At 34.4% G+C, this 24,738-nt stretch overlaps 1 protein-coding gene and 1 long non-coding RNA gene across 2 annotated transcripts; both read right to left on the bottom strand.

Moving 5' to 3' along the window:
- Positions 1–1,682: 1,682 nt before the first annotated feature.
- Positions 1,683–4,420, bottom strand: LOC107785563 (uncharacterized). The gene is made up of 2 exons (XR_012708981.1): positions 4,329–4,420; positions 1,683–2,390 (listed from the first exon to the last, which is right to left on the bottom strand). It is a non-coding gene; the product is annotated as an uncharacterized LOC107785563 (long non-coding RNA).
- A 10,830-nt stretch (positions 4,421–15,250) lies between these two features.
- On the bottom strand, positions 15,251–18,294 carry LOC107795621 (uncharacterized). Its single transcript, XM_016618284.2, has 2 exons — positions 18,140–18,294; positions 15,251–16,335 (listed from the first exon to the last, which is right to left on the bottom strand). Exon 2 carries the CDS (start codon positions 16,259–16,261, stop codon positions 15,464–15,466), a length of 798 nt encoding a protein of 265 aa, XP_016473770.1. The 5' UTR covers positions 16,262–16,335; positions 18,140–18,294; the 3' UTR covers positions 15,251–15,463.
- Between the last annotated feature and the right edge of the window lie 6,444 nt (positions 18,295–24,738).

Here is a 24,738-nt window from a genome sequence, read left to right as displayed (position 1 = left end):
TTTTTTCCTAATAAGGTTTTAACGAGGCACATTATTTATGGACATCCAAGGGGGAGTGTTATAAGAAAAATCAAATTATGGTGGATGTCTTCTCTTCCTCCATGATCTTCTCAAATGCTTAATAACATATTCAATGACATATTTCTATGCTTAATGACATATTCAGTGATATATTTTTCCTCACTTTCATGCCTATATAAAGGCCTTGTAATAGATAGAAAAATACACACAATTGAAGAAGAAAATCTCTTCTTTCTCTCTATCTCCATTTCTTGTTCATGTTTTACTAAATTGTTTTTATTTCATAACAACATGTCTTGTTCATATTTTACTAAATTACTTTTATTTTATAACAATGCTATTCTTTTTGCCATTTTTCCTCATTATTTTCATTCCACTCATGTTTAAAAAACTCAAAAGTCACTATTAAAGAAATATTCATTTTCCCCCAAAAGTCAAAACCCCTAGAATTCTCCTACACTAATGTATGTGCTGATAGTCAATCAATTTCATTATACTTAAAACTTTATTCTGTAGTTATTGTTGCTTGATGGAGGAGTATGTTAGTAATGTAAATTTTATTGTTGAAATGGGGGCAGTTGGGACTATGACTATACTAGGAAAGATTGATAAATTATTTTTATCAAATGGGATATTTATGATACTTCTATCCGGTCAAGAAGGAAATGCAAATTACTCTTAATAATAACCTATTACAGCTACTTCATTCTTTTATTTACCTGTTACGTTATTCCAAATTTTCATCAGCATGGTCTTATCCTTTTTATTTTTTGCTGAAATTCTTGGTCTTCTCTAAGGATGCGAAACTTTGGTTCCAATTAATATTATTATAATTTCTGATGTTCTTTAAATCATATGTTCATGTTTATGGTCACGAATGCCTTTGCTTTCACTTCAGAGTAAATGGTGCTTCTCCTACAAATTTGCTTCCACATATTGCTTCTCCTACAATGTATTTATCTGATGTCCCCTTTTGTTTAAAGTCATAATTTTTTAATATTTGATATTAGAAAAAGAAGTTTGTAAATTCAATGAAGTTTCTTATGATCGCGCGAAGCGTAGACAATTCCACTAGTCTTAATATAACTGAGAGACTTTACTTGACTAGACAATTATCGTTCATGCAATTGTGGAATTAAAACATCTTTCGATCATTCTCCTTAAATACTTGATTTGAAAGCCCAATAAGTTATTAGACAATAACATGTTTGGCCATGCTTCTAAAATCAACTTATTTTGAAAAATACTTTATTATTTTTTGTGAGAAGCAGTTTGTGTTTATCTAATAAGTTTAAAAAATACTTTTTTGAGCAACAATTAATGTTTGACCAAGCTATTTTCCTCAAAAATGCTTTTCAAAAAGTGCTTTTGAGAAGAAACTACTTTATTCCGCTTCTCAAAAAATGCTTCTGCTTCTATTGAAAAGACTTTTCCTTCTAAAAACTTGACCAAACACCTTAACTTTGGAGGAAAAAGTACTTTTGGCTATAAAGAAAACACTTCTTGCAAAAAAAAAAAAAGCACGGCCAAACAGGCTATAATTATAGTATCATGTGATAATGTTGCACAAATTTCCTTTGTTTCTTAATCTGATTTTCAAGAAGTTCAGATTTTCAACCCGAAATAGAAACCACATCTCCTACATCCTAGTTTAACTCAACTTTACGCAAATGATGAATAAGATTTACAATTATCAGGTTCGAGAAGAAAATAGTTACTGGAGAATAGTCATGTGGCTGGCGTAGGATGGTGAGGGAATTGGGGGGGGGGGGGGGTTGTTGGACCAAGAGGCTAGGAACCTTCTTCTTGGCAATAAAAGACTCAGAACACAGGGAATGTCATAAGTGACATCTTATACATTGAAAACCACATATTGCTCCAGTTTGGAAGAACTGAGACGAGTAAATTGTCGCGAAAATAGATTTGCAAAGCCAATAGAACATATAAATCCTTTGCCTTGGGAGGAAATCCAGCAGGCCGTGAAACGAGAAAGTGGTCATTGTGTTTCAATCAAACCAGTTCTATGCCTACTTCTTTCACTGAATCAATAACTGCTTTGACCTTTCCATGGTATCTTTGCTCTCTCTTAAAGAAAACAGATATGGCGGGAATACCTTTAGCCTGCAATCGCTCTCCTAACAACTTACCGATTTTTGCAGCAGCAGCAACATCTCTAGTATTTTCTTTTCCTTCTACCATGGCAAGCCTTAAGCCTTTCTCTTGTGTGCTTGCAGAAGCAGCCACTGTTGCAGTTGGTGTGTGAACTACTTGAGCATTTACATACTTGTTTGTGAAGTGCATCCTCAGCACGTAAGGTTTGAGATACTTTGTCACTCTGTCTGGTCTAATTGGGGGGGGGAATCACCATTCTGCTAGAAGTAACAAAGACATCAAAAGAAGTATCATCAAGGAAGTTAACTCAAAAGAAAAAAAGGGCAGCCCGGTGCACTAAGCTCCCGCTATGTGCGAGATCCAGGGAAGGGCCGGACCACAAGGGTCTATTGTACATGGCTTTAACCTGCATTTCTGCAAGAGGCTGTTTCCACGGCTCGAACCCGTGACCTCCTGATCACATGGCAGCAACTTTATCCGTTACGCCAAGGCTCCCCTTCCATCAAAGAAGTTAAATGAAATATCAAAAAATCTTAGATAGAGCTCAACATTCAGGGAGTACTTCTCATCATCAAGAAATGCAATTTTGTATCTTACACTAGAGCTAACAATAACTACTAATCCTAAAAGATAGCTAAGGGAGTACAAATCCATCATTTATGAGATGGCTTCATAGACCATCCGTTCCAAATCCAGCAATGGAAGAGTTATTTAGCAGATAATAGATATATACAACTTGACAGATAATTTACCATTTTGAGTTTCAAGGACTTAAAGTCTCTTTTTATATAGTCGATCTATCTGTAATTCATGTCCTCTAAAATCAGTGCTCTTCTTAAATTTCATTGAAAACTAATTCCTGATTTCCACATTGAACGAGGCAATCTTCCGTTTAATACCTTTTATAATTACATGGAAAGCAACAGGAAAGGTGAAGATGGACCTGAGATATAGCAAGTGTGGCTGGAAACGGCAGTTAGCAAGTAAACATGACGGTGGGCCAAGGTACAGACTGGTGTAAGTTAACAGAAAGGATACGATTGCAATGAATTGATAGCTGAGGTGCATGGCTATTGGGGCAAAACGTGGAATAGGATAAAGAATTGCACAGGCAAACATGGTAATTGTCACCATTTCCAGAAAGGTGGAATGGCTTCCTACTGTCTGAGAGGAAATAAACAGTAAAATAACCGTCACCTCCCCCCCCCCCCCCCCAACAAAAAAGTATCACTTCCGAAGGCGAAACATTGGGATGAATTTTGAAGAAACAGCTTTTTCCTTGATAAGTAATAAGGATTTTATTAACGCATCCAGCAAAAAAAGAAATGCTGGAATGTAATTACAAAAAGTGCATTAACACTTCATATCGTGTAATGTACTCAGTAGGTGTAACATGGCTTCAACATCATTTACATTTGCCACATTACACCAAGACGAAACAACTAATTTTTACTCATAAAAGTTGGTTTTAAGCCATTAAAACCCATCTTTTGTTAAGTTTAATAAGAGACTTTGTTTTAATTTTTCCAAATTTTAAGCTTAATACTTTATAGATTCCTCAATGATTACAGCTTATGGAAAAGATAACGGTGGCAAACTGGTAAACCAATTCCTCTAGCACTGGTAAAGATGGACTCAAGAACACACTGACTCTTGCAAGATATCTAGGCATGGTCGGTTTGGATTTTGAAACTGATTCTGACTCTTCCCGTATTGGGTACTAGATAATTGAGTAGAATTTAATCAACTATTAAGTAACAGTTTGGTTATTCACTAATAAGTGATTATTCTATACACTGGCAGAAATAAACTAAGCATAAGATATAAAAACTGCATACCAAACAGGGCTTTAACATCTCCATCTCCATGAAAACATCATTTTAATGCTTTACTTCCTCCTCAAACACTCATCTATAGCAAATACCAAATTCATTCCTACGAATTCTTTCAAATTTTAGCGATTTACTCACAACATTTCACTCGGTTGACCCAAAAACGAAAAGGGTTTTGTTAACCAAGATAGCCCAATTCCAATTACAGTAAAACAAGTTCATGTATAAACATTCCATCAAACAGGTAGCAGGCACTGGTCAATCCTAAACGAAATTTTCCAAGTTGCCTAACACGACATATTTAAGATCTGAAAAGGGTACAGTTTAAATGCTACATATATAGCGAGTAATATTAAAGCAAACCTGAATCAGGTGTGTGTTTGGACGACTCTTTAGATTTTCCTCACTGAAATGCAGCAGAGCAAATATAGAGAAGAGCGCTGTGTCTTTCTTTGAATGCGAGCATAAATATAAGAGACGAAGCATTTGAGGGCTCTTCTTGGGCCGGGTCCAATAAATTTTAAGTAACGAACAAATTGTCTCACTAGAGACAACAGAATACGGATAACAATACAGAGGAAGGTCTTTGGATGGCCCAACAATCAAATATCTACTCCCTCTCAAAGTACAAATAGCATGAGCTAGTCGGTTTCGGACCGGTAATGGAGAATTTGGAAAGTCATTAAAAATATAGTCATTATTTTAATAGAAAAACAGTAAGTTCCAACATAATATAGTCATTATTTTAATAGAAAAACGGTAAGTTTCAACATAATATGTTGGATTATGAATTTTTTGCATAAAATTTTTTGGCATATTATGCTGGAATTCAAACACATTATGAAATTACAGTATATTATATTGGTATCTCATAGGTAAAAAATTACGAAAAAGGGTCAGAAATGCCCTTAACGTATTAGAAATGGCTCAAAAATACCCTCCTTCCACCTATGGGTTCAAATTTGCCTTTAATGTTATTTTTAGGCTTAAAAATGCCTATTTAGGAATAGATTGGCTTTCTGAGTTCTGAAAAAATGGCTTTTTAATTAAACATGTAGCATTTATTTAGTCTGAAAAAAAGTGATTTTTTTTTATACTAAAAACTGAAAAAAACGAAAATATTTTAGTTTTGATGTAAGAACTAAAATATATAAAAAATAAACTCTGAAAGCATATGGACAAACAATGAAGGAAGAAGAATAGGAAATATTTTTTTTCAGTTTTTACAAAAACATTGCTTTAGAAAATTATTTTTTAATTTTTTTCCAGTTTTTACAAAAATATTATTTTAGAAAATATTTTTTCAGCTTTTTTAAAAGCAGTTTTTTTTCTAAAAACTGGAAAAAAAAATATTTTTATTTTTTTCAGTTTTTAGAAAAAAAAATCACTTTTTCCAGACTAAATAAATGCTACATGTTTAATTAAAACGGAAAAGGGTCAGAAATGCCCTTAACGTATTAAAAATGGCTCAAAAATGCCCTCCTTCCACCTATGACTTCAAATTTGCCCTTAATGTTAAAATGTTCATCAATGCCATGTCATTTTTCCGTTAAGAGAGGGGCATTTTTAAGTCTAAAAATAATATTAAGGGCAAATTTGAACCCATAGGTGGAAGGAAGGCATTTTTGAGTCATTTCTAATACGTTAAGGGCATTTCTGACCCTTTTCCGAAAAAATTATAACTCCAGATATCATGCTGAATTTTTTTTGAATTTTTAAGGATATTTTTATTTGATAAAATAGTGATTAAATTTCGATTACTTTTAAAATAGTGGCTATTTTTCAATTATACCTCTAAACATAAAATAGTCCCAAAGGTAAAAAAAGAAAAAAAGAGGCGGAAAAGATGAGATAACTAATTACTTGACTCATAGATGGAGATGGAGGGAAAGCCCTCCAACTCAAGTACGACATCAAAGTTGATCGCAGTCACTATTTTATCTTTTTACTGTTCCAGCAGTGTTTGGGCCTTTTTCTTATAGCTATAAATTGAATAGGTTCCGAAAATAAACCACCAGTCAACGATAGGTTCGGAAAATAAACTACATCAGTCAACGATATGGTTTCATTATCAAAATAGATGTATTTCTTTGCCTTTTAGCAGATTAGTCTCTCGCACGTGTACTTCAAATTATTTTTTACAAAATTTTGAATAATCACTTGAGATTATTAAAACTTATTTTTGAATAACGAATAAACCAAAGGACTTTATATAGCTGATGAAATTAAATAATTTGTCATTAATATTTAATTAGATACAATAAATAAGATAGAAATAAGATTAACCTCCGGTTAAGAAAATAAGGATAAAAAGAGAAAAAAGATAAATACATTACTTGGCTAGGAGAGGTCTCACGTCACCTCTCTATAGGAACAACAACCCAATATAACCTTACCCCTACCACCCCTACCATGATGTAGAGAGGCTGTTTCTAATAGACCATTACGCAGACCTTACCCTTACCATGAGGTAGAGAGGCTGTTTCTAATAGACCCTCGGCATCCTTCCCTCCAAGAACTCCCCACCTTGCTCTTGGGGTGACTCGAACTCACAACATCTTGGTTGGAAGTGGAGGTTGCTTACTATCAGAGCAACCCCTCTTGTCAACCCTTTAGGACTTATAAATTGAGTTGGCCTCGATGAGGATGTCGAGTTTCAAAGGGTGCAGGTGGTTTGTTAGGGGTCCGACTCTTTGAACTTGAGTGTGTGTGAAGAAGAAAATGGTATCCGGCACATTCTCTAACTTTGCAAAAGATAAAAGAAAAGATCAAGCACAAAACTTTCTAGTTTTTTACATTCTCCAACAAAAGCTATGGACTCCACACCTTTTACGGTCTCAATTCTTGCCCATTAACAGCATACAACATTATACGGGAATCGCATTCACAACGCTACGAGAAATATAATATGTCAATAATGAACTCAAGGCACTTAAACAAAAGATATATCCATATATAAATCCTTCGTTGAATAAATCATCTGATATTTAATTTAGATATGTTTGAGCAAAAAAAATAAAAGAAGTGAAGAAATGCATGAAGTACTCACTGTTGACTACTCCATGAGCAAATAAAACAGTGAAACTACATTTTTGGTTTAGTTTGTTGAGAATTCACATGAGAATGAAAGTTATTCTGTCTTTTTGTAGTTGCAAAAAAGGCAAATACATTTAAACCTCATTGAAGCCGAAGCCTTCTTATAGCGGTAAGTATCGGTAAGCATTTAAACCTTCTTGTAACGGTAAGCATTTATTCCATACAAATTAGCAAAAACATTACTAAGCATTTGTCTTAGAAACTAAAGGGAAAAGTCGCATATGTTAGGAACGCATCCATTAGAATTTAGAAACGGCGGTAAAATTTATTTTTCCTTATTTATCATGTAGCTACAATCAAGGGAAAAGACACAATTTTGTTAGTGTTTTTTTTTTTTTTTTTTTGTATTTTCTTTAAGTAAGGTAAAGGGAAATATTGCAAAAAAAAGGAGAAAAGAGATAAATCTAATTGCTGGTCATTGGGAATGCCACATCAGCTTTTTATTTAAAAACTAATGAATTACCAGCATGAAATAAAACTAAATTACTGCAATTTAAAAAAATTCTTTATGGTTTTAGTTCTATTAGTTGAATAAATTATAGGACATATTTATGTTTTCCGATTGCTCCAACACACTTCGTATAATCAGTTTCATAAAAATAAAAAATAAATTGAAGGCAAAAGAAAAAGTAATATTACTACCACAATGATATTACTAGTAAAAAGGGGGTTGAACATGGGGTTGTTCTTATTTTATTGGAGGGGTAGTAACTTTACATATACAACCACATAGTAACAAATAAATTTTTTTAGAAGTAACAAAAATGATAAAACTTTGTTGTTCTTCATCCTTATTAAAATCATGTTGTCATTAATTATATTCCGACAATTATGAAGCTTTATTTCCTTCCGTACATTAATTAATGTCTAAATTAACGATCATAAAATATTTTATATCCACCATATATCATTATACTTCTCCATTGAAGCACCATCAATAATTTATCTCTTTCTTCTCCATCACTAAAAGAAGAAAGAAAAAATTTACTCACTATAACCACTCTTTACATGTGTGTGATGTGATTCATATATAATTGAGGATATGAAGGTAATCCCATAATAAATATATATGAACACAATCCCAATGTTAATCACACTTCACTCAAAATGTCTACATTTCAAGTAATGGTTAGGTAAAATATTATTTTTGTTTTTAATTTTTGTATGGTTTCACACAAACAACTTTTTTTAGACACGTAAATGTTTTACCTTCTCGCTCATTTTAATCATTTTTATACTTTTAAGTATTATAAAAAAAGACTTTCAGTATCAAGTGTAGATATGTTTTATTTTTTCCTCGATTAGAAATTATAAACTTAACTAAATAATTTTATTAGATTTTTAGGTCTTACAATCTGTATAGGTTTCTAAATTTTTGTCATTTCTTTGATTTTCTGGAAATGGAAAGAAGAGAAAATACTTTTTGAAAAAGTTCATTTTTCTTATTTTTATAATAGGAGGTTTACTTGGACTTATTTTATATTTAAATTTAATAATAACTTCAATGTATAGTCATAAATTCATAATAATATATCTTGCATGATTCAAATGATAATCTAACACTCAGCATCAAGATACGAGTTAGCACGTGAGTTCCATCGAAAAAGATCTTAACAAATAAAAATATCATTAATTTTAAGAGAAGTAAAGATTTTAATAAACCTGGCCAATTGAGAAATGTAAAATTTATATCCGACCAACATCCATTCACATGAAATAGGGCCTTTCTACATCAAAGCTACAACGCCAAGGATCTTTCTGTCCTAGCGCCAAAATTTCATGCTCGTCTTTTAAACCTGAAAATAACCAAGAATCTCCAAGATATATTAATGAGAATATGCAAACAGTGATGTTGGTGGAAAAGTCGTGACCCTTATATCTCCTTTAGAAGTCATTTTTCCAGAATGATGAAATTCAAACGCCGTGATCCATTCATATGGGATAAGTGAGTAAAGGAAAAACAAAAATACATATGTATGAACGAAGGAAAGAAAACATAACTTTTAAAAAAGAGATGATGCATCCACTCCATAGAGATGGACAAAAGCTTTGAAGATGACAAATTGTTATTAAAGCCCAATCTGAAAAACATTTTCGGTTGCCTTTTCAACATACATGATGCTGAAATTCCTCACCATTGTGATGAGGCATTAGATTCTATATATAATTGCCACAAGTCCTTTACAATTTTGCCGTTGGGTTCTCTTATGTAAGAAACACGGTTGTTTATTAACAGTAATGACTTTTGAAATTCTTTTTCAAAAGACATGACTTTTGGACTCCTATAAAATTATTAAATTATTATTACAATAAAAAGAATGAGTTGTAGAAATGTGAAAAAATAGAGAAAAAAGATAATTTGAAATCCTTGTTTAGGAGAGTGTCACATCACCGGCCAAAGTCCCTCTATTTTATATATATATATATATATATATATATATATATATATATATATATATATATATATATATATATATATATATATATATATATATATATAAGCATGCACAAGGTTTTTATAATTACACATGCTATTGATGTATATCTTCTCTATAAAAAAATTTGTTCTCAAAGGATGTTGTCAACATGATCAAACTTGTAAATTGATAAGAAATTATGGCTTTGACTCCCTAGCTGGCGGCATACCTTGTATATTGTGTTTCTTTGTGGCCTTAAAATAAATGGCATGCATCAATACATATTATTCTTAATAAACATTAATAATAGGAATGTTGCTTTGAATGAGAGTGAAAAAAATATTCGAGAAAAAAGCTTAATGCATGTGCAAACACCTAATGAAACGAAAAAAAGAAAAAAAGAAATTTAATGCAAATAGATGAAATCAAATGCCAATTAAACATGAAGCTTTGTCCCTTCAGAAGAAATTACCCGTAGACATTAGACTATTATCTGAAAAACCAGACAAACAAAGTTTTTAATGACCAGAACACTCTATTGAGGGAGTTGTTTAAAAAAAACAATCCTTTCATACCTCTAAAACAAATACAACTACCTAACAATTTGAGACATAAGAATTGCGGTTTATGTTATATGAAATACTAATTTTATCTATTAGCCAATTTAGATATGTTTTTATATAAGTTTTGTCCGATAATGAGATAAAATTTTCATATGAAAATTTCATTTAGTTCTAAATATTGATGAAATTGCAACCGTGAAATACCATTATTAGAACTAGAGCCTAGATGAATTGTGTCTTTCATTATTATTTTTTCCTTAATAAATGAAAAATATAAAAAGATTTTCAAATAAGAGTTTCACTTTTAGGTATAATACGTGTATATGTGGTTTTACTACGTATAAATTTCTTAGTCTTATTATCTTATACTCCATAAATATAGGTATTTTGATTTCTTTCTTTCAATGCTCTTTTTTTTTCTTTCTTTTCTATTTAATATTCCCTCTATCAAATTCGCTATCACCTAAATAATCTCTTATTACAGAAAATTCGTTACTTCCCATCAAACTTCTATTTTCTATTTGTTCACTATTTTTTCCCCTCTTTCCTACGGTTAGTCTATAAAGTTATAAACTTTACTTTCATTTTCATGCCTACAAATCTCCATTAATCTTCTTCTCCAATTTTCGGGGGAATTCCCAACAGTTTGTTTCTTGCAATTTTAATATTTCTGTTACCCATACTATAAATTGAGAAAAGGTTAAAAAGAAAACGTTTGATCATAAAAAGAAATCATTTAGTAAAAATCAAAGAGATCCAAGTATAGAGAAGCTAAGAAGCAATTGTCATCACATGCAAATGTAAAATTGTAATTATAAAACTTACCATATTCGACACCGACGAATAGTATATCCAGCATGAAGAAAACATCCAATAGGATATAGCAAACACTTCCTCAATATTCTTCTTCCTAGCGCAAAAACAAAGGGAGACTATATTCATTAGTCAGACATAGGCCTGGCAAGTTGGCCGGTCCAGGCCCGGGACCGGCCCAGGACCGCGGGCCAGACGGGCCAAACGGCTAAACAGGCCAGGACCGTTTGGTCCGGTTTTAGCGGGCCTGGTCCGGTCTCGTAGACCGGTCCTATGATTGGGCCCGTCAGGCCCGGGATCGTTTGGCCCGCCAGGGCCCGGGACCGGCCCGGTCCCCTTAGCGGGCCTAGCGGGGCCCAACGGCTATTTTTTTTCAAAAATAGCCGTTGGCTATTTATGAAATAGCCATTTAACCCCTCAACTTTGTTTTAATCCCAAACTTTTTATAATTACACTTTTTCCCTATTTTCAACTATAAATACCCCATCATTATTTCATTTTTTCTTACAAAATCATCAATCTATCACAATCTCTCTCTAATTTACTTCTACTATTGCTTACTTTATTGTTACAATTTGTGAAACAATTGTGAAGTTGGTGAATTGAAGTCTTCAACGATAATCAATTTCCAACAAGTTGTTCGTCAATTCGGTAAACTCGTTCCAACTCTTAAGTTTTAATATTATAATTTTGTTTGTTTTATTTACTTTGCTTGATTAATTAAGATGGCTTATTCCTTAAAAAATATGTTTAGTAAAAATAAGGGAAAATCGAAGAGTGGTGAATCTAGTGGCCAATATGTTTCTCCTCCACTTCCCCCGGCTCCCCGACCCAAACATGTTATCCGTCCTACACCTCCTATTCTTGATAGCGATAATAGTTTATTACAATTTACCAAGAGTCAATTTTTTCATAATATAGCACTCGGTGAACAATTAAACCATGAATATATGAATGCTCTTTATGGTAATCCAACTATTGATGAAAATGATGATGAAGAAATAGATTTTGATGAAACGCAACCGGATGATGATACACCCACTAGTCCTGCTCCTGAAGTTAACCCAACTAATAATAATCTAGATGATCCCCCATCTGACCCTCCTATTAGTGCCCCTACTTTTTCTAGACAACCTCCTAAACGGGCAGAAACATCTCTTGTTTGGCAATTTTTTACTCAACTAAGAGAAAAAAATAGGGCTAAGTGTAAAACTTGTGGCAAAGAGTTAGTTTTTCAATATGTTGGAAGTCGGGGGGGACGGGAAGTTTGACTAGACACATATTGCTACACCCTCAAGATAAAGCTAGATATTTTCGTATGAAAGATTTGGCTGAGGGGACAAGTGCACCTAGTCAGGCTGACCTTAGTACCGGGTCAAATCAATTTCAACCGGGAATTAACACTGTTACCGGTGGTATTTTATATTATGATCCAAAAAAAGATCGGGAAGAATTGGCAAAAATGGTTATTGTTATATATATTAAGATGTATATATAGTATAGTATAGTATATATATATAAGCTTATATATATATGTATATATACTATAGTATATCGAATATACTATGTATATATAGTATAGTGTGTATATAACTATATATATATATATATATATATATATATATATATATATATCTTAAAATGTATATATACACTATAATATACTATAATATATATACATAGTTTATAAGTCATATTCGATAGTATACATCTTAAGATATACTATATATACATCTTACTATATATATATAGCTTATATATCTTAAGATGTATATATATCTTAAGATCTACTATACTATACTATATATATATAGTATATCTTAAGATGTATATATAGTATATTTTAAGATGTATACTATGTATATATAATATAGTATATATATATTTTAAGATGTATATATAGTATATAAATCAAATATAGCTTATATATCTTTATTACTATTTTTTTCTCTAACTTCTATAAAAAAAAATTAAAAATAGAAAGTTTCTGTTGGGCCTGTTTAGGCCCGTTTGGGTCCGGGACCGGCCCACTAAATCCGGACCCGTTAGTTCGTGGTCCCAGTCCCAAGCCGGTTCCAGCAATAAGCCCGCGAAGCCCAGAATCGTTTAGGACCGGACCGTATAGGACCGGCCTACTTAGGACCGGACCCGCGAAGCCCACTTAGGACAGGGCCCGACCCACTTGCCATTCATGAGTCAGACATGAGAGATATATACTTAACACTGATAAATAAGAATGCATACTTTATTATTTCTATGACCATCATTTCAAATGCACCACAAAATTAATAAAGCCAAAAGAATGTAGGAGGCAAAGTAAGTCAAACAGTTACAAACGTGAATAGATAATATACTATAAAAATATTTTACGTTTAATTCCCACTTATCAGTATCACAAGGGCAATTAAAAGCTGACAATTCTGAACATATGAAAGATGGGAATTTAGTGAATCAAACTCAAGAAAAAACACATCAAATTAAAACAAACCATCAAATACATAACTCAATGAATTCACTAAAATAATTACTACTATAATTTAATCAAAATTCTTTGGGCGAAAGAGCAGAGCAACATCAAAATGAAAAAAGCATTAGAGAGAATTGGAGATCAAAAAATAAAAAAAGGTGAAAAGGTTGAGATGGTTTTCCCATTCTTCATTTGTGAAGGACGAACACCGAAAATTAAATAAATGAAGGATGGTTTTTCTTTTAAAATTGTGGAAGTTGAAAAGCTAGAAGTTTTGAATTGAAACAGTGTCTTTTTCTTTCCTATTTTCATGCAATTCAATCAATATTGAAACTGTGGGGCTGCAATTAAAGCCGTAAATATTTTTGAAATGGTTCTTTCTTTTTCTATCTCTTTCTTCGTGGAGGGAGTATGAAAAGTTTGTGTAGTAAATTTAAGACGTTTAATTTTTTTTTTTATAATATGAAAATGAAAGAGTAAAGTAGTAATAATTGAGATATTTATTCCTACAATAAGTCTTTCACAATAAGAAATAGAAATGAGTCCAGTAGTAAAAACTAAGACATATTCTTAATAAACAAAACGTAGGAAAAGGACAAAAACGGATAAGAATGTAGAGAAGATTAAAGGGTGTAAACGGTGACAATATGAAGGGGTATTACGTTTGTTTTTCTCAATTAATTTTCTTAATTATTTATATTAGAATGTGTATTTACATTTTTTATACAAAAATATTTTAAAGTAATGTTTGATTGGAGGGCAAAGTGGTCACTTAGTTTTTAATGGATAAAATTATAAATCAACTTTTGACTTTTGGGTGTTCCTACTTTTAGTATAATATGATATGATTTGATAAAGATTGACAATATTGTAGCTTCCATAAATCTGGCCATCCCAAGCAATCTTTATTTCTCCTATAAATCTCAACAATATGAGTTAAAATCTGTCCTAGTGAGGAATCTGTTACTGGGACATATGGCAATTGACTAGTTTTTCCCTTCAAGGAACAAGACAAGTACTAAGAAAGCAGGCAATAAGTTGTAGAGAACTTCCTCAAATAGGCTGGCTCAAGTTATGCAAGACATAGCAACAACTAACCAACTGCATAATCATCAAATGCTATAAACAATTTCTCTTGGCAACCCCAACTAATTCCCAGTAAGGTCATAGCCACATGGTACAAGTTTAACATTGAAGTCCAACTCCAGAAAAGGACAACTCTGCCAAAGTTAAATGAGTAGGACAATTTCAAGCAGGGAAAAGACAAAAAGACAGTCAAATATAGGAATGGCAGGCGGTGCGGTGCTGTGCGGGTTCTGTCTGAACCCCACACAATTTCAACCCGCCTCGCCCTGAATAAGATTTAAACTCGCATCCGCCCGCCCCACCCTCCACCCCCACATTCACACGCACTGCCCTGCCCTCCCCTGCAAATTCTTTTAATAAAAATTCTCTTTTTTTTGTGGTTTTTTTGCCAACAAAAATTAGCCGAAGGAAATCCTGATTTTTGTCTCATATGTAATTGTTCTGCCATTAGTTCACTACTGTATTTGTATTTTCAATGGCATTACCATATACAATTATTTTTATAACTTACAATGGTTCTAGAATGACTTTCATCTGCAAATTTAAAATATATGCCAAAAGTTTGTCGCTGGTTCCAACTTATGCTAGCAAAACAGTCTTGGTTTTTGATTGATGTTTCCTATTTAATACTGCTCAAGAACATAATATTTAGCCTTTATGCCTGTTAGTTCAAAAAATTAAATCCCCAACCTATGACCCGCCCCGCGTGATTTTTTTAATTTAAACATTGAACCCGCCCCGCCCCGCAAGCTCCCAAACCCACCCCGCACCCGCACCACCCCATTGCCATCCCTAGTCAAATACGAGCTGGGAAATGAGTAAGCCAGTAACATGGAAAAAAGAAAATACAAGAGACAACTCTTGTCACACTGAATTCTACAAAGTACAAACACAACATAAGCTTACAATAGAAACATATTCGTTTGAAACAGCAAATCCTAGTTATCATAGGCGCATTGCTCAAAAGCTCTTTATCACATGAGAACAGAAATATAAATATTTTCAACGTCAAAGAACCAGATACCACACATCTGATTACTCATATTGTTCAATGCTTCACCGCTTTCTGGTATGCCTCTTGCTGCTCTTCTTACGGCTACTTCGCTCTTCAGAATCGGACCCAGAATCTGAAGAAGACTCAGAAGACTCAGAGGTTGAGCTGTATTTCCGGTGTCTTCTCTTCTTCTGCTGCTGCTGCTTCTTCTTCCTCTTCCTCCCCCTCTCTTCCTCTGAATCAGTTGAAGAACTATAACTTGATTCACTTTCCCCAGAAGATTTATCGGACCTTGTCACTGATGACGCCTCACTGTCAGATTCAAAGACTGAAGCCTCACTATCACTCCCGGACTCTGTATCCGACTTATGCTTCCTCTTACTCTTCTTCGCAGATTTTTCACTCTTCCTCTCCTTCTCAATATCTGGGTTTTCTAGATCATAAGATATTGATACTTTCATCCTCAATTTTGGATTTTTCAGCTGCTGTGTACGAGACGGTCGTGATATGTAAACCCTCTCATTCTTGCACTCATAAGTCCAGTGCCCTGACTGGAAACATTTCTGACATTGAGAAGCTGCAGCAAGGGTGGAATCTGAAGCCTTGAGGTCTTTCCTTTCCCCCAATCTCACCTGTTTCTCAGTACTCATCAAATACATCTGCCTCTTTGCTTCTTTTCTTTCCTGCCATCGACTGGGTCCTTCTTCCTTCTGGCCATATGCATTGACATTTCTAGTAGCGGCGGCGGCGGCGCGCTCAGCCTGAGCACGACTCAAACCCTTTGCAGCTGACAAGGTTGCAACCTTAATCCTTTCTGCTGCATCCTGAGCACCACTTTCCTCATTCTTAGAGGATGCCATGATATTGGCACTCAACAAAGAAGAGTCCCCTCTCCAAGTTAACCTTAATCTCTACCAGTACCCTGGACAGAAAACTAGAGAACAGCACAAAGAGTTAAGGTTAGTGAAAAGATAACCAAAAACCAGCCAAAACATTAAAGTAATCAAAGTATACTCTTTCAACCACAATTTTTAATACAATTTATACTCTTCCAAGTACAGTACATCCCCAAGTAAAAATCAAAAGATAATGCCTCAATCCTAAGCTAGTTGGTGTCAGCTATATAATTCGTAGCATCTACTCAGCCCCATTTCATTCCAAAACCCAAGAAAACCAATCTTGTCTTCTTATTCCTTTCTTTTTTTTTTTCCTTTTTTCCTAATTCAGAAAACAGCTTACGAAAGCATAAAAAGAAAGATTGATACATGGGAAACGGATAAATTTTGGAAAATTATATCATAAAAGACTGCAAAGAAGAAAAATACGAATCTGAGCAGGCTTTCTCAATCCAATTAGGCAAAGCAGAAATCATCCAAAAATCAGCATAAGAAAGGTACTAGAGTTTCTGGCCATTCGCGAAATCTGGGGGAGAGAGAGAGATACTTAGAACTTGGTTTCAATGGAGAGGAACGGATGTTGCTACACAAAAACAGCATCAATGAGTTGAGCGTAAAAATTGCAAGGGTTATAACTTACTTTGCCGATTTTTGTTTTACAACTTGTTTGACTTCAAAACTTAACATACGAATATTATATGATTCAATTACCATAAAGCACGACCTCCTTAGAATATTATGCAGTCCTAGCTTTACCCCGAAAGTACGGGTTATAGCATCTTTGATTCGTTTAACCTCCAGCCCTCACGACACTTCCTTAACACTTGTTTTAACCCATCATTATCTTTGTAAAGGTCCTTAAACTCTTCGGCTCGTATTGATTCACTTAAGACGCATTCTAACAGGGGTTTAACATGAATTTTGATAACACAACTATTTCTTTTTCTTTTTTTTTTTGTTATAAGTAATAAGGATTTAATTAACGCTTCCAGGGAAAGAAAATGCTGGAAGTGTGTTAAACTTCATATCGTGTAATGTACTCAGTAGGTGTAACACGGCTTCAGCATCATTTACATTTGTTATGTTACACCAAGAAGAAACAACTAATTTTTCCTCATAAAAGTTGGTTTTAAGACATTAAAACCCATCTTCTGTTAAGTTTAATACAGAGACTTCGTTTTAATTTTTCCAAATGTTGTGCTTAGTACTCTATAGGTTTCGATTTCAGCTTATGGAAAAGATTAAGGAGGCAAACTTGGTAAACCAATTCCTCTAGCACCGGTAAAGATGGACTCGAGAACACTCTATGACTCTTGCAAGATATCAGGGTGTGGTCGGTTTGAATTTTGAAATTGATTCTGACACTATTTGTATTTTGGTACTAGATAATTGAATAGAAAAATCAGTTGTATAACAGTTTGGTCATTCACTAATAAGTGATTATTCTATATCCTGGCAGAAATAAGGTAAGCAAAACACATAAAAACTACATACCAAACAGGGTTTAACATATCCATCTCCATGAAAACGTCATCATAATGGTTTATTTCCTCCTCAAACACTCATCTATAGCAATCCTAAAAATTCTTTCAAATTTTAGCGATTTACTCACAACATTTCACTCGATTGACCCAGAAACCAAAAGGGTTTTGTTAACCAAGATAGCCCAATACCAATTGCACTAAAACAGGTTCATGTATAAACATTCCATCGAACAGGTAGCAGGCACTGGTCAATCCTAAATGAAAATTTCGAAGTTCGCACGACTAACACAACACTTTTAAGATCTAAAAAGGGTATAATTTGAATGATTCATATATAACAAGTAATTTTAAAGCAAACCTGAATCAGATGTGTGTTTGGACGGCTCTTTAGGTTTTCCTCACCAAAATTCAGCAGAGCAAATATAGAGAGGAGCGTTATGTCTTTCTTTGAATGCGGCATAATAAAAGGGAAAGCATTTGAGGGCTCTTTTTGGGCAGCGTCCTATAAGTGAAATCTAAATTTTAAGTAATGAAAACATTCGGTGTAGTACGCAAATAGCCCGGTTTAGGACCCTATGTCACAACCCCAAATTTCCTCCGTAGGAAGTCGTAATGACACTTAGTTTCTAAAATTAGGTAATTCTATCAATGCGAAATAATCATAAATATCTGAAATAAATAAACTACAATTCAAATAATTACAACTCCCAAAACTCGGTAGAAATAAGTCACAAGCTTCTAAAAATTTATTCTCAATGTTTCTATGTATCAAGGTCTAGGAAAAATAAGAAAGTAACATAAAATGATAGAAGGGGACTCAGGAGGCTGCGGACGCTGGCAGATATACCTCGAAGTCTCCGTACGCAGGCAACTCACTGACGTCTAGACTGGTAAGATGTACCTGGATCTGCACAAAAAGATGTGCAGAAGCGTAGTATAAGTACACCACAGCGGTACCCAATAAGTGCCAAGCCTAACCTTGGTAGAGTAGTGACGAGGTCAGGTGAGGCCCTACTGAAATATAATAATGGCATGGTAAAATGTTTAACAATATAGTAAAATAAAATGACATTGAAAATGAATCAAGTAGTGTGTCACCATTTAATTAAGCAAAATAATGGCAAATAATATCCTGTGGAAACAAAACAGAATTTTCTTTCAACTTTAAGAAAATCACAATAAATAATCAAGGCAACTGCGGCCATAAATCAATATCAACAAGGGCACTCTCGAGGTACCGCCTCGTAGTCCCAAATCATAAACAAATTTACAATATCTCATTTCCTTATCTCACCGCGGGAGCCTTCACAATTTATTTTAAAGAAAATATTTTTCCCGAAATAGCATCCCGCGTTTTAGCCATCCTTATCACACCGCATGACTTCTAGTAGTTCCCCTTACTAGCCACGCGTATCAAGCCACCCTTATCTCACCGCATGCGTTTCAATACCCAAACCTTATACCACCGCATGTGTATCAATATCACAATATATCATAATTTGCACCTCAAGTGCTCAAATATTTTAACGTGCCAACATAATTCAACAACAATATTTTCTAAAATAAAAAGCTCACGGCTCATGCCAAAATAAGTCATCAATAATATTTTTCCACAATAAAGAGCTCACGACTCTATCACAATGAGTACAAAATTCTTATGCAAATATTCAGGAATAAATAATTCAGCAAAATAATATTTTAAAATCTTTAATACGTTGCTTCAATACCAAATTTAAAATGTCAAATATTTCATATTAATAATATTTAAATTTAAGAAAATCAATTTCAAATAATGCACAGAATAAAAGGAACCAAGTTTTAACTAAACAGGTAAAACAATTAGCAGAAATAACAAAATGCTCTAATTAAGAATTTGATGCTTTGCAGGAGCTACTCCGAGCTAGGAGGGAGCTAACGAGTGTTTTGGAGTCAACATGGAATGTGAAAGGGAAATCGAAGGTTAGCCCGGTCGAAAAGGAGCGAGAAAAGCAAGCAAAACGACCCATCCAGGTGCGCGGCCGCGGAGTGGGATGTGAACTGGTCCGCGAACTCAAGGCAGTGAGGCAGTCCAAATCCGTGGTCGAATCCATGGCCGCGGACGGGCGCACGAAAGCCAAACATGCAGGGTTAATTATGTAATTTTCTAGCCGACTAACCTAAACCTATATGAAACCTAAACTCGCCCAGAAGTGGGGGATAGCTGTTTTTAGAAGATTTTAGAGGCAAGAACGAGGGAGAGAAGACGGATAAATTCCTAATAATTTTCATCTTCTTCTTCATACTTCTATTTGTTGATTATGAATTATTTTAGTGATTTGTTTTTCATTAGTATGAGTAGCTAAATCTATTATCTAGGGTTGATGGAACCAATTATTGAATGAAGTCTTGACTCTATTTTGTTATAATTGAGCCGTGTTTGTTCTATGACTGTTCAATTACGTATTGTATTGTGGTTAATTGAAAGGGCCCTCGATTAATCATGTCTATTCACCTTGTGTTGCTTGAGAAAGAATACTTGGTTATATTGTTGTTGAACAACACCACTTTTGGGGAAGTTAAGAGATTAATTACTTGAATTTAAAAGTGGGGTTAGAAATAACGAAGCTTTGGTGGGATAATTCTGAGTTGCATAAATTGTTAACTAGAGTAGTTCGAGAGAATGCTTCTAGTAAATTGAACTTATATCAGATATACTCGGTCAATCGGTAGATTTGATGTCTTTGAACCGTCGAGTTTTGTTGTATACCTAGACAAAATAAGTCACACAATTAACCCTTAACCATCTATGGTTCTCACGGTTGTGTTCGTTTTAGCCATGAACACCGCCTGGTTTCATGAGTGCTTAGAGAATAGGCCTTTACTTTCATTCACCTTGTAGCGGCTTACACTTCACACTCACATAGGTGATTTCTAAACGTGTAATCCTATAGACACACTATCTGGTCATATCCTGCCAGACTTAGCAAATCATTAAAAAGCTTTAAGCTTTGTTGACTCATCAAAAAGCCTTAATGCTTTACCTCGATTTCTGAACATTGCCTTCATCACGAGAATGAGTTGAGTTGTTTGACAATGTTGAACCATCATTCATAACTTTGTTTGATCTCTTTGAACCTAGCTCGTAGGATCTCTAGTCTGCTAGGTAGAGTTACCGCCATGATGACTTGTCCTAGACCTTAACCCCATTCCCTTTGATGATCTTTAAACTGCCTCTCTAGATAGGCCTTTTTGTAAGTGGATCCGACGCCTTATCTCTTGACTTTACGTAGTCAATTGTGATAACACCACTAGAGAGTAGTTGTCTAACGGTATTGTGTCTCCGTCGTATATGATGAGATTTTCCGTTATACATAACGCTCCCTAGCCTGCCTATTGCCGCTTGACTATCACAATGTATACAAATAGGTGCCAAAGGTTTGGGCCAAAATGGAATATCTTCCAAGAAATTCTGGAGCCATTCGGCTTCTTCACCGGCCTTATCTAAAGTTATGAATTCAGATTCCATTGTAAAACGGGCAATGCACGTTTGCTTGGATGATTTCCAAGACAATGCTCCACCCCCAATTGTGAAAACATATCCACTCGTGGATTTAACTTCAGATGATCCGGTGATCCAATTTGCATCACTATATCCCTCGATCACGGAGGAATATTTGTTATAATGCAAAGCGTAATTTTTGGGTATGTTTGAGATACCCCAAAACTCGTTTCATTTCCATCCAATGTATTTGATTGGATTACTTGTAAACCGACTCAGTTTACTAATAGCACATGCTATATCTGGTAGCGTACAATTCATGATATACATCAAACTTCCCAATACTCTTGCATAGTCCAGTTGTGAGTCACTTTCACCTTCATTCTTTTGAAGTGCATAACTCACGTCAATTGGAGTCTTGGCAATTTTGAAATTCAATGAATTTTGATTTCTAAGATCACATCAGCAATTGCTAAGTCTTTCATGTCGAATTTGCTAGCCAACATGCGCTTAGTAGCATTTATATCTGCCATATTTTTGCTCATTATCAACATGTCATCAACATATAAACAAATAATGACTTTATGACTTGGAGTGCTTTTAATATAAACATATTTGTTGCACTCGTTGATTTTAAACCCACTTGCCAACATTGTTTGGTCAAATTTGGTATGCCATTGTTTGGGTGCTTGTTTAAGTCCATAAAGCGACTTAACAAGTTTGCACACTTTTTTTCTTTACCAGGAACCACAAAACCCTCAGGTCGTTCCATGTAAATCTCTTCCTCCAATTCTCCATTTAAGAAAGCTGTTTTAACATCCATTTGATGGATTTCAAGACCATATACGGCTGCCAGTGCCACTAATACCCTAATAGATGTTATCCTCGTTACTGGCGAGTAAGTGTCAAAGTAATCAAGGCCTTCCATTTGTCTATAAACTTTGACAACAAGTCTTGCCTTATATTTGTCAATAGTGCCATCAGCTTTCATTTTCCGTTTAAAGATCCATTTTGAACCTAAAGGCTTATTTCCCGGAGGAAGATCAACCAATTCCCATGTATGGTTATCTAAAATTGATTGAATCTCACTATTGACTGCCTCTTTCCAAAACGCTGAATCAGAAGATGACATAGCTTCTTTAAAAGTTTGAGGCTCATTTTCAAGCAAGAATGTCATAAAATCTGGTCCAAAGGAAGTAGATGTTCTTTAATGTTTACTATGCCTTAGATCTTCTACACTTGGAGTATTTTCCTTTGGTTCTTCCCGAGCTCGTTTAGGTCTTTTACTTAATGACTCGCATTCAGTTTTATACGGATAGATATTTTCAAAGAATTCTGCATTATCTGATTCCATTACCGTATTAACATGAATTTCGGGATTATTGAATTTATGAACCAAAAACTTACATACTTTACTGTTTGTAGCATATCCAGTGAAAATGCAATCTACAGTTTTTGGTCTGATTTTAACCCTTTTAGGTAAAGGAACTTGTACCTTTGCTAGACACCCCCCACACTTTGAAATATTTCAAGTTGGGTTTTCTACCTTTCAATTTTTCATATGGAATAAATTGCGTTTTGTTGTGGGGTACTCTGTTGAGTATTCGGTTAGCTGTAAGGATAGCTTCCCCCCACAAACTCTGCGGTAATCCGGAACTTATTAATAAAGAATTCATAATTTTCTTTAATGTCCGATTTTTCCTTTCCGCAATTCCATTAGATTGAGGTGTGTAAGGTGCAGTAGTTTGATAGATAATTCCATATTCCGAACATATTTCTGCAAACGGAGATTCATATTCTCCACCCCTATAACTTTTAATCATTTTGATCTTTTTATTCAATTGATTCTCCACTTCATTCTTGTATTGCTTAAATAATTCAATTGCTTCATCCTTAATATTAAGCAAATAAACATAACAATATTGAGTGCAATCGTCAATAAAAGTAATAAAATACTTTTCCCACCTTGAGATGGTGTCGACTTCATATCACAAATGTCAGTATTAATTAAGTCTAAAGGATTTGAATTCCTTTCAATGAACTTATAAGGACGTTTTACAAACTTAGATTCAATACATATATGACATTTTGATTTATTACACTCGAATTTAGGCAATACTTCAAAATAAATTAACTTCCGCAAGGTTTTATAATTGACATGTCCTAAACGAATATGCCATAAATCATTTGACTCCAATAAATAAGAAGAAGCTGAAATTTTATTCATATTGTCAACAACCATTATATTTAGTTTGAAAAGGCCCTCTGTGAGGTAGCCCTTTCCAACATACATTTCATTCTTGCTTACAACAACTTTATCAGAAACAAATACACATTTGAATCCATTCTTAACAAGTAAATAAGTAGAAACTAAATTCTTCCTAATAGTAGGAATATGAAGAAGGTTGTTGAGCGTTAACACCTTGCCGGAAGTCATCTTCAGGAATATCTTCCCATAACCTTCAATCTTGGCTGTTGCAGTATTTCCCATGGAAAGCTCTTCGTCGGGACCAGCAGTAGAGTAAGTCGCAAATGCTTCTTTGACAGCACAAACATGTCAAGTAGCTCCATAGTCAATCTACCACTCCTTCGAATTTCCAACTAGGTTGCATTCCAAAAGCATTGCACACAGATCATCAATGTCATCATTCTTCTCCACTATGTTGGCCTGCCCCTTCTTCTTATCCTTTTTCGGGAGACGACAATCAGGGACTTTGTGACTAGTTTTTCCACAATTGTAGCAGCTGCCCTTGAATTTCTTTTTGTTCTTCTCCTTAGTCAGTCCAGAAGACCTCTTTCTCTTCTTACTTTTTGGAGCAGTCTCCTCAACGATATTAGCTCCCATGATCGTTGAATTTCTACGAGACTTCTTCTCGGCTGTTTTGTTGTCTTCCTCAATCTTGAGACGTATCACAAGATCTTTCAACTTCATTTCTTTGCGCTTGTGCTTAAAATAGTTCTTGAAATCTCTCCACGAAGGAGGCAATTTTTCAATCATTGCAGCCACTTGAAATGTTTCATTCACGACCATACCTTCAGAAATAAGGTCATGAAAAATAAGTTGAAGCTCCTGAACTTGGGTTCCAACAGTTTTGCTGTCCATAATTTTATAGTCTAGAAACTTGGCAACCACGAACTTCTTCAAGCATGCATCTTCAGCCTTGTACTTCTTTTCAAGTGCGTCCCATAATTCTTTTGAAGTATTCATCACACTGTACACATTGTACAAGTCATCCTCTAAAGCTCTTAAGATATATCCTTTGCAAAGAAAATCTGCATGTTTCTACGCCTCAACAATCATGAATTTCTCGTTGTCCGGCATGTCCGCAGCTGGCACTGGAGGTTCTTCACTAGTGGATTTCTGCATACCAAGTGTGGTAAACCAAAAGAACACCCTTTGCTGCCATCCTTTGAAGTTGGCTCCAGAAAATTTCCCCGGTTTCTCTGCCGGTGGAACAACAGTCCGTCTTGACAAGGCT

The sequence above is a fragment of the Nicotiana tabacum genome, chromosome 4 (assembly GCF_000715075.1).
Source record: "Nicotiana tabacum cultivar K326 chromosome 4, ASM71507v2, whole genome shotgun sequence".
In the NCBI taxonomy this organism is placed as follows: Eukaryota; Viridiplantae; Streptophyta; class Magnoliopsida; order Solanales; family Solanaceae; genus Nicotiana; species Nicotiana tabacum.
This window is presented reverse-complemented; position numbering and strand designations above follow the sequence as displayed.

What these genes read in the sequence shown, in the direction of transcription:
- LOC107795621 (XM_016618284.2), bottom strand. Translation starts at nt 16,261, where the DNA reads ATGGCATCCTCTAAGAATGAGGAAAGTGGTGCTCAGGATGCAGCAGAA.